This window comes from Nylanderia fulva, unplaced genomic scaffold, assembly GCF_048542155.1.
Source record: "Nylanderia fulva isolate GAGA-0341 unplaced genomic scaffold, ASM4854215v1 Scaffold47, whole genome shotgun sequence".
Lineage (NCBI taxonomy): Eukaryota > Metazoa > Arthropoda > Insecta > Hymenoptera > Formicidae > Nylanderia > Nylanderia fulva.
This window is the reverse complement of record NW_028190554.1, coordinates 968171-985733: the sequence shown is the minus strand read 5'-3', so window position 1 is coordinate 985733 and position 17563 is coordinate 968171. Positions and strand designations below refer to the sequence as shown.

Sequence of the window (17563 nt, the reverse complement as noted above, 5' to 3'; positions counted from 1 at the left end):
ATACAGAGAGTAATATATATATTTAAGGACATATATATATATAAATCATATTATCTGCATATTATAATCAATAAATAAAAATGATATTTAATAATCGACAATTATATTATGACAATAACATACATATATAGATGTACATTTATCTGGATGATATTCTCAAACAAAATTATATAGTAATTATTAATGTAGCAGTATTTAATTGTACATATTATATGTACATATATAAATATAAATGTATATGCATGTGTGTGTAAAAATTGAAGATGAGAAATGAATAAAGATAATATTACTAAATATCTAATTAATCGCCTTTAAAATATTAATATTTATTACAATATTAAATATATAAAGGAAATGTATCACATTCTATATATATCCTGGGAAAATATTTTTTATATATAATTATATATAAATAATCGTATAATTACACATACAATCGTAAAATTATATATAAAATATGTCTATTTTTATACAAAATTAAATAAATTTATATATAAATTATAAGAATTCATATATACATATATTTATATATATATGAAGAAGTACTTATTTATTATATATTATATATAAATTTATATAATTATATATAAAAAAACACTTTTATTTAATTATGTATGAACATATTTTTTATATAATTTTTATACGTATAATTTTATATATTTTTATATGATTTGATATTGTTATATATAAAAAATTTTGTCCTGGGATATTATCTTCCACGCGACGAAGTATAAGAAATTGAAGCATACAGAGCCACGTACGATGACACATGATTATTCCATGATGATCGACAATTGTTGTATAATATTGCAATTTTACAAGATCAGTTTTCCTCCATTTGAGGCTCTGATTTGCGCCACCTGCTCCGGAGTAAGTATAAGTTTGCTGCCATTGGGTAGTGCTAGGGCATAGTGATTCCCAGTCTCGTTCACGACTACCACTAATTGCGTATTAGTATTTGTTGTCGGTGGCGGAGGTGTATTTTTTATTGGTGTAATAGATATCCCGCCTTGACTCATTCTTTGAATAATCTGTGGCGGGATGACGTCCTTCGCTGAGGCAACAGTGATGTCAGAAGTAATTACAGGCTTTTGCTTATTAGATTGATTAACGTTTCTCTGAGTTTGCACCGATATAGATTTATCGATCTTTCTTTCTGTATTAGTTTTTTCGGTAATTATCATCTCTATCTCATCATCGCTATCACTCAGCACGATTAAAGACATCGTTTTCTGGCTGCTGTTCTCTGTACCGCATGTTTGTGGTACTTTTCGCCGCGATGTTGAATTGGATATGCATTGTTGAGAAACGTTCGTAGGTTTTGGACAACTATCTTTAACAGGTGTGTTATTAATTCTTGCCGTAGGATTTTGCAAACTCTGTCGCGACGTCGCTATAAATCTAATGTTCTGATTACAGTTTAGTCTATTTTGCAGTCTCGGCTGATTCGTTATTGGATTAGATGCGACTACGTACTGCTGAGGCTGCGTACTCGTGGTTACCATATAGGGTACATAACTCACGCTGTTGACATATGGTTGAGTTGCCATCATTTGCGGACTTGGCTGTTGGAAGACGGCCTGCTGTTGAACGGGTAAAAAATTTGTCTGTGAATTTTGCATCACGTAGCTTGCTTGCGCGCCTGGTTGCGCTACATAGTAGCTTTGAACTTGCGGCGGCGTGATTCCTTGGACGATGACATTCTGTTGCATCATCGAAGTTCCTAGCGAGGACATGACACTCCCTCCCGCGGCGATTCCAGGATTTTGCATCACGTAATAATAATTCTGTTGTGGATTCGCGGGTCCATAGCTGTTCTGTCCATATTGATTTGGACCGGACACGTAGATTGGACCCTCGTCTTTGATATCCAGTTCCGAGTGGACACTGTCAACAGATTCCAGTTTGCACATCTCATTCGTGGAAGGCACTGATTCCTTAGGATCCATTTGGTTTGATTCGGATACGACGATATTCGATTTATCACACAATTTATCTTCCGTATTTTCGGATTTCTCAAACTGTTTATACTCCTTCTGTTTGAGTTTAATCTTGAGTTTATCTTTGCCATTTTTCACATTGGCAAGCTGAGGCATACCAGATGTTATATTGTTTTGAGACGTATTCTCCGTGATGTTCTGCATTTTGTGTTGAAATGATTTTAATCTTCGATTGGCAGCTGAAATAATATAAATATTACACGTTACAAGAGAATTGAATGAGAGATTATCAGTTAGACCTTTCTACTAACAAGTTAGTAGAAAGTCCTTTTTATAAAATAAATTAATAATCATAAATAAATGTCATCAATTATAATTATAAACAAAAACTATATCTATAAATAAATATAAATATATAAATGAGAAAAAATAATAAGAGACATTCTAATTTTTCTCGCAGATTCAGCACTTACACGGACGTTTATTTTTCCTTTTGCGAGAGCCCGGTAGAATCCAATCCTGGTCTGAGTCCTCCGTTTCTGACTGATCATCAGCGTGTCGGATTTTCGGAGCAGTGTGAAAAGCGGATGTATTGTCCTGTGCGCTGGGAGCCGCATAGACTGCCTCAACGTCGGCCCATTCCTCCAACTCGTTCTCGTCACTCTCGTCATCTGAATAAAATTGTTCTGTGTACGAGGAGACTCCACGCGTTCGTAGTACTCGTCGCGTCTGCTGTTCCGTATCTGGAAAGATTGCAAAGAATGTAATGTTTTTCTCGATAAACAAGACACTGGACGAAAAATGGACGAATTAACGACAAAAAGAATCACCTTCGTCGTTTGACGCATTTTCGTTTTCTCTTTGTTGCTTGTTATATTCCTGCTTCTCTCCTCTCTCCTTCAACTTGGTTTCCTGTCGGTGATCCCTCGAGGTCTGTTTTTCTCTCGTTGTTATCTTTCCGCTGTTCGTCTCCACTCGCTTCCCGACTCTCGCGGCGACTTTGCTCGGAATTTTCGACCGTGCTTTCGCGCTCGGTCGATCGTTGCTGGCCTTTTTGGGTGCCAGGTGGGGATAGGGCAAGTTGCGATAACGTTTGTAACGTTGCGTCCCCGGAAGCTGACAGTGGATCCTTGCCCTGCGATCCAAGAATCCACCAATTAGAGCTGAGACCACCCTCACTGGATGAGTCCTGATCCTCCACATTGCTACAACACACCATCAGCTTGTCTACCATACATACTCGACAAAGAGATTAATATTACTAGAAGAGAAGTACGGACAGCGACCACATTGTAAATCACACATGGATTATTGTAGCAATCTGAAGGCGTCAGGCAGTTTGAAGTCTTCAGATAATGAAAATTCAACTACAAAGATATGAAGATGTGAAGCTATATAGGAAGATATACGCAATGTTATTTTATGCATTAATTGGAAAGAAAAAATATTGCAGATGCGCGTTAATGAAGCTAAATGAAATAATATAATCTAATATCTTTTTATTTATATGTTTCTACGATTGTTTCAATGTGTGATAATGTATGAGGTTTTGAAAAATGATGTCCGATTATCTCGTGGATTAAAGCATGGAAGTTGCTATACATACCCTTCCTTAAAATTAGACCATTCCCTTTGAAGTTTCGTTTTCGTTTTTCGTATCGTGTCCTTCAAAGTCGCTTCCATTGGTTCCAGGGAATTTAATAATTCAGTTAACTTCGTTACCAATGCTGCTTCACACTCAGGAATTTCTATCTATAAACACCGATTTTTTAGTAAACTAGACAATACAAGCGCGTGCTTTGCGCGCGTCATTGATGTTATGTGCTTTGATTTAATATTATTTTGAACAAGTGTCAAACTATTAACCTTCACAATAACAGCTGTTTGATGTTATGAATATAACACACAATACGAATCGAGACAACCAATCAGCGTCGCAGAAAAGAGGCTTCAACACTTCGATATATTCGAGTATCGACTTAACAAATGCCTTTTTTTACAAATGGATGGATAAGACGTGAAATATTATAAATAAAAATATTAATCCCATAAAACTTACTGCATTGTTTTCTGAGGTATTCGTTGAAAAACTGCTAATGAGATTCCTTAATCCTTCCAAAGTGTCGGCTACTAGTTGAAAATCAGAAACTCCAAGATCAGATAACATTTTGTCGAAATGTTTCTTACATTCATCCGTCTTTGGTTCTTTGGATCTTCTCAAATTATAACCAGTATCAGAATTGTTTGTATAATCATCCAGATCGTTTTCTTCTACGTCTTTTTCCAAGTCTATCTTGCTCATAGAGAAATTCTGTTCATCTATCTCGTACATTTTATCATCTGCCTCCAATTTCTCCTTTTTCTTTACCTCATTTTTTACTGTTACCATTTTACTTTCTTCGTTGTGTTGTCCTATTCTATATCGAGATCGTAATATACGTATACTTCTTAAATTTTTTTCTTCAATAAAATTGTTAGATCTTATTTTTGTTATTGATAAAACTTTTACTTTGTTTAAATGTTCATTTTTAGTCATTTCTTCACTTAATGATACACTATCATGAGAAGGAGATGCACAGAGTGAGTCATTAAAAGGTATATTAACATTATTACCACTCGTTTTTGTTTCACTTAACTTTTCGTCATCCGATTTGGATGTCAATGTTGAAATATCACTTACATTATCACTGGCAGAAATACTTTTGGCATATACACTTTCAGGTAATTTAGAATTCTCGGCGCTAATTATGTCGTTCAGTTTCTCATCGTCCGTTTTTGAACTGCTGGACAAATTATCGCTCGATCTCTCATTCTCATCTCTTTCAGCAGCTAAAATTTCACAAGAATCTATTGTACCTTTACACACTTTTACAATATTTCCTTGCGATGATAATTCGCTACTATTATTTCCATGCTCATTCGTTTTCCTTTCTTCATCGATTTCTGACTTTAAGTCATCTAACATTTCATTAATTATCTCTATACCACAATTATCACTTTGAGTGTTGATGAAACCTTTGAACATTGACGACGTCTCGTTGTCGACAGATTTATTATCACTGGAAGTATTGGTATCGTAGCCGCTGGATCTTACATTTGATAGCGTACTTTCTTCGGACATTTTCGACAAACTCCTACAACGCTTCCTACTTATGGCATTCAAACCTATGTTGTTATTATTAGTGCACGTGCTCGTATTACTCATATTCGTATCGTCGCTGATAAACGAACTCGCAGCACTATCATTATTACACTTGTAGTTATTTAGGTCCTTATCAATATTATTGTGCCTGGTTGATCTGCGACACGATGCGTAAGATTGCAATTTTTTTCTTTTATGCCTATTCAATCTTGTGCCCATTAATTTGTTCGTTTCTTCTTTTACTTTGACAAGCTGTAACAATACATATAATTCATAATTAATAAAATTAATATATTTATATATAATATATATACACAATCTATATAAAACCTCATATTTTATTTTATTTTATGTAACGTCTTCATTCATTCAGAGAGATATCAAGTGTTCATTGTAATGGATATTGAAATTTCCAAGGACAATATTCTTAATAGCAATGCAAAAATTAATAATATAATATCCATTATACTATGGACATCGGTGCTATAATCTAAAGTAAAAGAAATTTTTTCAAAAATTTTGACATTAAAATAACAAAAAAATATAATAATCCGGATAAAAATAATAATTTAACAAAATTAGGAAATATGACATTTCCTTAAAAAATTTTAAAAAATCAAATGCTATTATAGATAAGATTGTAAAAAGAAGCACGTGTAATTTTACTATGTTGTTAAAAAATTTCAAGTTTTAATAATTTAACAAAAAATAGCGCATTAGAAGATCAAATAATTACTTCGACAGTCGACAAAATTTTATTGTCTAGACAATGCTTGTAAATTCTGAGATCGTTTGGGATGAATTGTGGAAAGTAACTGTATCTCGTTCCATAGCGATCAACTCCTAAAATTGTTTCAAACTGATCCTCCCATGGTTGTTGCGCTATGTCTTCCTGAACTGTTTTTCTGGTATGCTATGAGAATTGAAATTGTTAAATTTAAATTTAATTTTTATTTAATTACATCGTTTTTCTTTTCTAAAATTATCGCGGACTTACCATGATTGTATCACAGACAGTTTTTAACAGCCAGACTCTCTGTTTGAAGCTTAGATTTTCAAAGTATTTTTTTTCGAGTAACGAGGCATCGGGAAAGACATTCCAGAATTCTGGTTCGACGCCGATGGTTTCTAGAACCTAAAAATCTTTGTTCACATCTTCAGTCACTGTGGTGTACATTATATAAGTATATGTCTCCGCGAAAACACCGCGAATATACTTGATATAAAACTATTGATAATTAATTGGTCCTTAACGGAAATTTATGAAAATACGTACTTTGGTTGTGTCTTTGTGCTTTGCGTGATAAACTTTAAACCAGCTTGCCATCTTATGCGCGATAATGTTAGTCCAAAATTCATACGGCATTGGTGGCACTTTGCGCAGCTTTGCTTTGGTAATTGGGGAGCTACAATTAAAAAAAAAAATTAGTATATCTTTTTTTATCTTCTTATACATCAGTATGTTAAAATTGAAATTAATTTTATATATTATAATAACCTTAGCAAACACGTCATGATGTTTGCCAGTTGCTTCGAAGCTCTCGGCATCAACAGCATCCTCTCCATTTCGTATATGGAGAACTGAGGTATATTGAGGGATTCTCTCGTTAGATGGAGAAAATGGAAAATTTGTGGTATCTGAAAGAATATAAAAGGTGTTTTTGTTATTTTTATATGTCTCGATAATATTAATTCACTGATGAAATAATAATTCCAATTACCTCCCACATTGTTTTTATTTCCTCCTTCATCTCGTTGGGGAAAAAGTTGTCCTGCTCCCCATCGTTTACCTTTTCTTCTTCCGTTTTGTGTTTCTTGTTTTTGCGTGACATTTTATCTGCAATAAAAAAAATACAATTTGTAAATAAAAAAAGAAGTCGCAACACAATTAAATCAAGATTAATGCATCAATTTTATTTTAGTTCGTTCTGCAAACGTATTAGAAAAAAATATTTACATATATATCACCCAGTTTTTGTTTTTTAATTATTCATATGTATTAATATAGAGTAGCCTAGACCTATATATTTTACACTTTTTCTTACCGCTTGGTATAATTCCACGACATAATTATTAATTACATGATTGACATCAAAGTGAAACGTTATGAAATATCACAGTTCATTGTTATCGAAATATCATAATTACACGCGAAGGATTCTACACCATTAATTGAGTTGATAGAATCATGTGTGTATTTAAAAAGAATATCTCTCATCACTTGTGCATAATCATTATCTGCATGACATTGTCAGTGCAAAACAAACGATGGTGACCTAGTGTCGTTATTGTACAAAGAGAGTGTTATCTCGGAAGAATTTGACCTTGCCGCTGCTCACGAAGGTTTCCTCATTTAAAGTATGCAGCTTGTCATAATCATTATCTGCATGTATAATCTTGTTAAATAGTAAATTCCTTTATAAAATTCACATTATTATAATTAATGTGAATTATTCAGTAGCTTCTCTTTTGGAAAACATTACACATTTATCATTGCCTATAGCTATAGCTGAATAAATAAACATTAATTAATCCCTTGCGTATACTCAATTTGCGTATCTCGTCATCATCGAATTTGAACGAATCAAAGTGTGTGATGATAAATTGCTGATTGGACCAAATGTTCATCGGACACAAATTATCTTTTTGTAGGCCAATAATTCTCTTATATAAACGTTATCATTGCTATTCCATGAACTTCAAAAAGGATGTGTGTGTGTATATATATGTGTGTATATATATATATATATATATATATATATATATATATATATATTGTTCAAGACCATCAGCTGGATAAGCGACCGGGTCGCGACTCGTGTTTATGGTGCCGTTGAACATCGATAAGGATAACACGAATGTTTGTCTTGTAATTACGCTGAGACGATCCATTAAAGAGACAGTCACGAAACTTTTCCACCGGACAAACGCAGACAAGTTTGTACTCATTTTACAATTCGTCTAATTATATATATATATATATATATATATATATATATATATATATAAATGTCGAAATTCATGTCAAAATTATCTCGAAGTAGCTTTTCATTAATATACTATTGTTATCATTGTATATTTTATTTTATTACGTCAACATTAATGCGTTTACATAAATAATAATAAAATTAATAATTAGTTGACAATAACAATAATTAATTAATTGAATTTAAAATATGAAAAGATAGTCGAATATAGCGGTTTTGCGTTACGTTGTAATATAAACTGATTCATGTTTATTGTGCAATCTTGGCAATTTATGCAGGCGCGATTGTCCTACAAATATAATAAAACATATTTAATATATATTCTCTAAAAAATTAAAATCGCATAATAAAAAAATAAAATAGAGATCTTAATTTAATCATATTTGATGATAGTATAAATAAATTCTATATTATAAAAAATTCTACGTACGACTGAAAAGTAACACGGAATAGGCTTATTTACAGATACTTTTATTAAATAATAATGTCATCTTTGTTTAAGGATAACAATCGCATACGGAGTAAAGAAAATGTTTTTATCGTTAAACATCGCGTCGTTAAAACGCATAACAGTTCATAATCACGCAATATATATGCGTTTTTTGTATATACTTGCATCGATCTATCCTGCTTTGCATCAGTGATATACGCGTCCGATGCAATCGATAACGACATAATGATGATAATAAATTGTTATACACTATATACACGCGCGCGTGTTTGTAATTAAGCAAGAGAGAAAGTGAGAGAAATGCATTATTAACAACAATGCTATATTTTTTGCATTACGATCACTTTTCGAACACGTCAAAAAGTGTCAAATAAGGAGGAATGGATGTTTTCACAGGATCCTATAATATGCGATAAACGGGCTCGTTCCTGAATTAAATAAAATTAACAAAAATACCGTAGTAATATTTACACTTGACATCTTATTCCTTCGAATCTTATTTTTTAATTTTATTTATGCACAATGGACTCGTGACCGTAACATTAAAAATTATTCAAGAAATGCACTTCTCTACAATGAAAAAATTTGTCAACTTGACTAAATCGTTCAATTAAATATTATTTTGTTAATTAAACATATAGAAATATTTCAATTAAATACAACATTAAATCTAACAAAACTTACACGGAGAGAATTTTCTTTTAGAATTTACCCTGAAAATCATGGTAATCGTGGGACAGTATGGTATTGGAATTGTATAAAAGTTACACTAATTAAATATTTACTACAATAAAAAAATATTAATATCTAACCATAATAAAATATAAAATATATATTCAATTAATTTTATTATAATTGTACATAGTAAAATAATTTATTGTGGAAAAACTCATAAATTTCTTCTAAAATTCTAAAAACAATTCTCTCTGTATATTTGACTTAAATATTAATATATGCTCAATTAATAAAATAGTAATTTAGTAAAATTAATAATTTTTTTCAATGTAAACACACAGTATTGATTTGTATCATAAATATATATTCAATTACTGAGAAAAAAAGACATCTTTTACATTTCATATTTAAACATAATTCCACCCCATATATAAAAAAATAAATATTTGTAACAGAAAAGACACGATCTCGTATATGTCGTTTCCCTATTTTACAGCTAATGTAACTACATATTTTTAAATGACTCTTGTTAGTTTTTTACCTACGTTAATAAAAACCGGATATAAATGTCAGATAACATTAAATGGCTAATTCAGAAAGGAACAACAATATTGAAACACGCCATATATATTGTGAGAAAAACCGAATTTTCAAGAATCACTAAAGTCGATGCTAAATTTTGGAATTAAAATTCACGAATCAAAACGACTAATGATTTCATCGAGCAATCTTTCTTTACAAAAACAAATACATCAATCGAATCTGCCATTAAAAATAAGGCTAATCGGTCCCTTTAAAGCTAAATAAAAAAAAGTGCATAACAATTTGTTATTTAGTTTAAGATCGTGTCGCATACTATGCCTTGTTAGTATGAAAACATTGGACAATATCGTTTATCTCTAGAAGATTATGAGCGCGCATACGCATAGCTAAAAGACTTCAAGTACAAGTATCGTATCGCCAAAGTTGGAAGGATGCTCGACCGCTATTGTTACCCTTCAGTCAGCTGTCAGCCGTCCTAGGGGGTGGTTTGAGAAAGGGACGTCGGAACACAGGATCGAAAAAGCTCTCCCTATCTTGTAATTGAACGACAGTATTATTATCTGACAGAACTCATAAACTGCGTTTCGAATCGTATGACAAAGAATTAATCTACGATAAAACCGAGAAAAATATTTGAATATCGAGAGAAAAATTACTTCAAAATTATCAGAAAGAAATATTCTTATTTATAAAATTAGAATCTCTTACAGGATAAATTTCTTCAATAAAAGAACAATGATAAAATTCGTATATTGAAAAAGAAATATACGAATATTAAGTAACTAATAATTTTATTTAATAAGGTAATCTAAAATAAAGCAGCCTATATCAAGAAGTTAAATCCTTAATTAAGAGAGTTTAATTCCTTGATTAAGAGAATTTGTCGAGGAATGAATGATGATCGCAATGATCTAAAGGAGAGCATGATCGTGAAATGGAGAATTCATCATCGGAATTAGAAAAGACCAAGTCAACTTTTAATCCATGGAACGATGCGCGTATTTTAACGCATGTCGTTTCAAACAGAACACCTAATTTCGCTCATCTAAGGATATTCGATACGAATAAAATGCCGAAGCAATCCTTCAACCGCAATTCCGAGGAACTCGGAAACGAGAACAATACCACTGACAAATCGAACTTCGATTATTTTAAAACTAACAATCCCATGCCGTATTCCATCAACACTGTGCATCTACAAAATCCTTACAGACCGCCCCAACGATTGGAAGGATTTGCGTCCCGTGACAATTCAAAGGTAAGAATAATAAAATTTTAAAATTTTTACTGATAAAATGTTTCACAGCCATGATAATATAATAGACAAGTGCTAATTATAATATTATCATTGCTTTTCTATTATTCGAAAGTTGTGTAATTTGTGTAAAAAGTGTATTTAAAGGAGAAATAAAATATATTAAAATATTTTACAACAAAATTCTTATAAAAAGAATTTTCTAATTAATTTAATACTTTTGAACTTAATTAATTAATTAAATATTTTTGAAAAAAATGTATTTTTAGATAGTAATAAAATTTAAATATCTTATTACGAAATATATTAATTTTATTAATGAATTTAAAAACGAGATTACTCTGGTTTCTTTTGATTTTTGTCTGTTATGCTTTCCATCCCTTACACACTGAAAACATTGTTAACTTGACTAAACCTTTCAATTAAATTACTATTTTGTTAATTGAACACATATTAGTATTTAAGTCAAATATATTTTGTTTAGATTTAATATGTTATATTTAACTGAAACATTTTTAATGTTCAATTAACAAAATAATATTTAATAAGAATATTTTTAAGTCGGCTCTCCAATTTTTAAAATCATCATATTTATCTCGACTAAAGAGCCAAACGCGATGTTATTGCGACAGATTAAGATAAGAAAATTTGGAAACTAAGGAATTTGAATCCTATGGTTGGGATCTCAGAAATTCCCCTTGTTCCTTCTCCTAACATCCCCTGTAAAGAAATAGACGAGAAAAATATTGGTCCGAAAGTCGTTTCCCGATTCAGCCGACTTTCGGACCAATATTTTTCTCGTTTATTTCTTTACAGGGGATGTTAAAAGAAGGAACAAGGGAAATTTTTGAGATCCCAACCATAGGATTCAAATTCCTTAGTTTCCAAATTTTCTTATCTTAATCTGTCGCAATAACATCGCGTTTGGCTCTTTAGTCGAGATAAATATGATGATTTTAAAATAATATTTAGTTGAAAAGTTTAGTCAAGTAATAAATTTTTTGTCAGTGTATAATTTACTTATCCTGATTATATATAATTAATATATATGTTATCATGTTCAGAGTATGTATCGATCGCAAGATTTCACGCTAAGATCGAGGTACAACAACAACTTACTTACAACAAAAGAATCAATTGCAAATAGAAACAACGATCAAGAGAACGAAAAAGTTGAAAAGTAAGGACAAAATTTTTAAAACCAAAAAAAAATACCCTACATCTCTGTCTAACCTACTGTGACTCTTCTTCTTAGATCGAAGAAAAAGAAGCATCAACTATTGAACCAACTTAGTGAACTCACTAAGCAATATTGCACAAACAGCACTCTTCATGGTTTGCGTTACATCGGTAACTCGCAATTGACAATCGTAGAAAGGTAAAATTCGTACAGGAAATTTAAAAAAGTACAACGTGACATACTTTTGACACTTTAACAATTAATTTGATAAAATTCGAGTTGAGAATTTCGCGAAACAAGAGAGATTGCAATGTTTGAAATAACTTTCCAGTAATTTTCGAAAAACAATTTTTATTACATATGCATTATATCGAAATTGCGTAATTGATTATTTAATTACTATATAAAAAATTCTTAAGACTGAAAAATTCTAGCATATTAAACGCATTTTTTTGTATAGAATATTCTGGATAATTTCGTTCACGGTCGCGTTGGGAGTGGCTGTATATTATATCTATTTTCTTTATCAAAAATGGAATGGATCACCCGTCATCATTTCGTTAAGCCCCGAGCCGGTTTCCCTTAATGAATTCCCTTTTCCCTCTGTAACAATCTGCAATATGAACAATGTCAAGAGGACTGAAGCAAATCGGATCTTGAGCGGGTAAAGTGCACGTTAAGTCATTATTACAATAATTATCATTAACATAAATAATATTAGCATAATTTTATATATACACAAAATTATTATAAATTAAAAAAATTATTAGAAAAAAACTACTATATATATTATATTATTGGAATTAATTAATGCGAATTAAATGCGATTCAATTGCTTCTCTTGTGCGATTTCTATGATCAGGTCTGACATAGTGGATCAAATAATGATGGAAGATCTCTGCAATTCGGACTCAGACAACTTAACTCGTACTCACATCCATCCTGATAGTGGGGTTATAAACTGGGACAGAATGCTGCGATTTATGATCAATGCACGTAGCACAATACAATTTTCTATATATGGAATATTGGGTAGACATATCGAGAAAATATTCATTAAGATAATTTAAATTCGTTTAAATTTTGTGCTAAATTAAAATCTGCCGATTTCTTTAAAAGTTGATAATTGAGAATATTTTATCTCAGCTTATAATTTTTTATTTTTTATTGTTCAGGTATCTCAACCGTGCACAGACATGATATATTATTGCCTATGGCGCGGAAATCAGACTGAGTGCGAGAGAATTTTTAATCCTACGATGACCGATGAGGGTATTTGCTGCAATTTCAACTCGGTGACCAAAAAACATCTCTTTTATAATGCGTGAGTGAGGCTCGATTAAATCGGAACCCACGTAAATGCGTTATGCAATTTTGATGTATACGAATGGAAAATATTTTACGAAAGAATGGCATATATATCTATATATATAATATATATATATATTTTTTTAGAGCCGATTGGCCCGATCTGAATATAACGTATCCATCCGTGAGCGTCGATTGGAACGCCGAAAAAGGATATGATGCATCTATGCCGGCGGATGTTATACCGTGGAGACCGTATGGTGCTGGACTATATTACGGTTTGACTTTGGTGCTTGATGTGGAATCACATGAATATTTTTGTTCGTCAACCGCTGGCATGGGTTTTAAGGTATCGCGTTACACAATCTGCTATTTTTTCTCTTTGCTTCACAGTGAAAATTTCGATCATCACATTAAAAGACGATTTCAGAGAAGTCACTTGCCATTCAGAAAAAACCAAACGTGAATATGAAATGATTAAAAATGACTAAATGATTAAAAAAGGCTTCTGGGTTTTCGCTGCGGCCATGTGGGATTGTGACGTCAGAGGAAAGCACATGCTGAAAATTCTTAGATGTCATTTTTTAATGAAAAGCTATTTCGTAATACTATTTCAGATGGCTTTATCGCATTTTTAAAATACCTCGAAAATTTTCCTTTTCCTTTGACAGTCAATCAACAACCATAAAATGATCCTGATATCAGACGTGCAAGGACCAGACGAACTGGACCTCGTATTACAGTTATTTTACAGTTGTTGATTGATTAGAAAGGAAAAAGACTAGTTTTCGAGGTATTTTAAAAGTGTGCTAAAGCCATCTGAAGTATTGTTTCATCGAAATACCTTTTTATTTCGAAATGGCATCTAAGAATTTTTTGCGTATGTTTTCGCTCAGAAGCTTTAATAAATACTAAATGAGATTTTTCGTGGATGTTGAAATGTATAAAGTTCAAAGTTGAATTTTCTCAGCATCGACTGAGCCTCGAATCTATTACATAATCATGTACACGTGCCTCAAACAACGATATTAAATAAATAATGTATTATTCTCTCTCCCATTTATATATACATATAAACAGATAAATAAATTAATTGATAGATGCTGCTCCATAATCCCGTTGAGACGCCGAAAATCGCCGATTTCTCGTTCTCGATCACTCCCGGTGAGGAAACCCGGGTGATCATAAGACCGCGGATATCTACTGCTAGCAAGACGATAAAGTCTATACCAAAAAAGAAGCGAAAATGCTTCTTTACGACAGAAAGAAAGTTACGTTATTATCGGACGTACACGCAGAGGAATTGCATTCTGGAGTGCGAAGCGAATTTTACGCAGCAGATCTGCGACTGCGTGCAGTACTATATGCCAAGTAATTATCATATTAATATGTTGTAATAATATAATTAAATAATAATAATGCATTAATATTAATAAATAATTATAATAAATATTAATATTAATTAATATTTATGAATTGACATTTATCAATTAGTAATATTTATTATAATAGAATAATGATATTATAATCAAAAATAAAATATTTTATTTTCATATTTTATCACTTATAATATAATAAAAATTCTTTCATTTTTAAATTCGATATCCATAATAAGACATAAATTTCGTTTGGCGGTCAATGTGTTAATCATCGACTACATATTAATCTCTCGCAATAATATATTGTTAAATAATATTAGCCCAGATAAAATATTATTACATATTTTAACTGACAACGAGTAAAATATATATTTAAACTAACAAGCAAAAACAATTTCTGCACTCTTTGAAATCCGGTTTATATGTATTCTGAATTTTAAAATAATGTTAAAACCATTATCACATGCACTAACATTACGTACATGTTTGCGAGAAAATAGAGTATAAATTGATTTTTCAAAACGAACAAAATGTTTAATTCTTTACTATAAGTGGTACTGTGTTTGCAGAATCGGCAAAAACACCGATCTGTGGCAAAAGTGACGAATTATGTGCTATAAAAGCCAGGCGAGCTATGGAAACCAAGCTCTACGATGAGGAATCGACGAGTCTGGTAAACGTCACGGAAATGTGAGTTTAATTTGAAATAGTATATCCTTCTAACGATAAAGGAAAATTGCTTATTCAAGCTTTTTATTTATCGCAGACCAAGTTGCAACTGCTGGCCAGGCTGTTTCGAAATCAGTTATAGGATAGAGCTCTCTCAGAATAAATTATCATCGACCTTCACCATCGACAAACGATACGTGAAGAAGAGTTCGGAATATTTCACGTAATTATCTAATTAATGTCAAACATATCGCGACAATCGCTACTCGTTAACGTGAATAAAAGAGTGCAACAGGTTGACATTTAGATTCGAAGGTGTAAGATATGTCACGGAAATCTTTAAGTATAGACTCTTTACTTTTTACAAAATTCCTTTTACACTAGATCTTGAATGCAAAATTCATTTTGATTATATGGAAAAGTTGCAAACAATTATATCTGTTCTCTCTAGCAATAAATTGGAATCGGTTGACATAAGTTATTAGAAAAAAGTCGAATTTTTTGAACATTAACTTGCATGTGCGCCTGTAAGTATACTATCCTCGCGACACACTATTTTGTTACGAACCGTATACTTACAGACGTCCTTGTAAAACGTCTAAAACCTTTTAAAACTACATACAATATACATTTCTATTTTTTTTGTAGCGAGTTTTAATTTTTTAATCCTTAAAATTATTTCTGCACAGGGAAAATGCAGCGGTAGTTCATCTATTCTTTGTGGACTCTCAATTCACAAAATACGTAAAAAATGAGCTTTATGGATTCACCGAATTTTTGTGTAAGTATGCGATCTCTGAGAATATTTGAATGATAAATTTATAATTATTAAGTAGAATTAATCGAACGCAATTTGCAGCAAGTACAGGAGGCTTGCTGGGTCTTTTTCTGGGCTTTAGTTTTCTGTCATTCATGGAGATTGTATACTTTGCAACTATGCGGCTGTATTATCGTTTACGTGAGGATCGTCAGGAGTCGCAGAGATCTATTATGCTTCAGATACAGCCATTGGATGACAGAAAGAAAATGATCTATCCTTTCATGAATTAAAATTTGTCTCTTTCGCGAATGCAAATGCGATGTAAATATATATAGCGATTTAGTGTGTTATGAAGTGTATTATTGAAAAATGTATCGAGTGTGCGTGTTTTCAATAAATTAAAAGTATTAACAAGTCCCCGTAGAATAATACGAAGAAAAAAATTAAAAATTTGGGTTAGCATAATCGCATTAAAAGGAAGTAAAATCGCTGTCCTTATAAATATAAAGCAATTAATGATTTGAAAAATAACATCGATATACGAAGAAATTTACGAAATGTATAAATTAGGAAAAAATGATACGTTACTTTGGTAATTAAATAAGGAAGAGGGGAAGGAGGCCGGGCTTTCCTCGTATCGTGACGAAATCTTCGTCCGAAAGGAAGCCTCGTTCTCGCAATGTTTACCTTCGTGTTTCCAAGTGCGATTAGTTCGGCCGAACGCGATCCTCAGCGATGATCAGCTGACGTTACAATTAACATCATGTCACATCGAGAACTCCGAGTATTTCGGATAAATAGCACGGAAATCTCTCGTCGAGGCTACACGGACACTCGCGACTTCGCCATGACAGTTGCGGCGGCTACGTCACCTACTCGCGTGCGCAACGTCATCGGAGTCGATTAGTTGCGATCACGTCGCGCGGAAAAATTTGCATTTACGTATCATTTATTTTAATTATCATGACAAAAATTTCAGACTCGTCCAAACTAAAAATTGTCGAAATAAAGAGACGGCCTGTCGTAAACAACCATAGATAACACAAATATTGTTACGTAGCATTTGCTTTTTAGAGATTTTAATTACGGATATATTTTTTCATCGATATATCTCGAATGATCGATAAATTGGCTCCTTTAAGAATTTTTCTGAAACAAATAAAATATTTAAATCATGTGTGCGCTGAAATAAACTTAATTTTTAAATAAATTGAAAATAACAGTTAAACATGAATTAACATAAACTTAAAAAAAAGAATATAAAGTAATATGAT

The 17563-nt window shown here is 31.8% G+C and overlaps 2 protein-coding genes across 2 annotated transcripts; one reads left to right on the top strand and one right to left on the bottom strand.

The window, feature by feature from the left end:
- Positions 1-559: 559 nt before the first annotated feature.
- LOC114942186 (uncharacterized) lies at positions 560-17184 on the bottom strand. Its single transcript, XM_085486684.1, is given in 12 exon segments — positions 560-2179; positions 2414-2683; positions 2771-2853; positions 2855-3145; positions 3547-3692; positions 4000-5334; positions 5819-5995; positions 6080-6217; positions 6359-6488; positions 6581-6720; positions 6804-6919; positions 16977-17184. Coding segments are annotated over 11 exon segments (4185 nt in total). The 5' UTR covers positions 6915-6919; positions 16977-17184; the 3' UTR covers positions 560-815.
- Positions 10061-16704, top strand: LOC114942187 (pickpocket protein 28). The gene is made up of 12 exons (XM_029317496.2): positions 10061-10996; positions 12058-12173; positions 12249-12371; positions 12634-12837; positions 13036-13165; positions 13349-13497; positions 13629-13830; positions 14582-14852; positions 15430-15550; positions 15627-15752; positions 16219-16310; positions 16389-16704. The coding sequence occupies exons 1-12, from the start codon at positions 10673-10675 to the stop codon at positions 16577-16579; spliced, it is 2049 nt and encodes a 682-aa protein (XP_029173329.2). The 5' UTR covers positions 10061-10672; the 3' UTR covers positions 16580-16704.
- Positions 17185-17563: the final 379 nt, after the last annotated feature.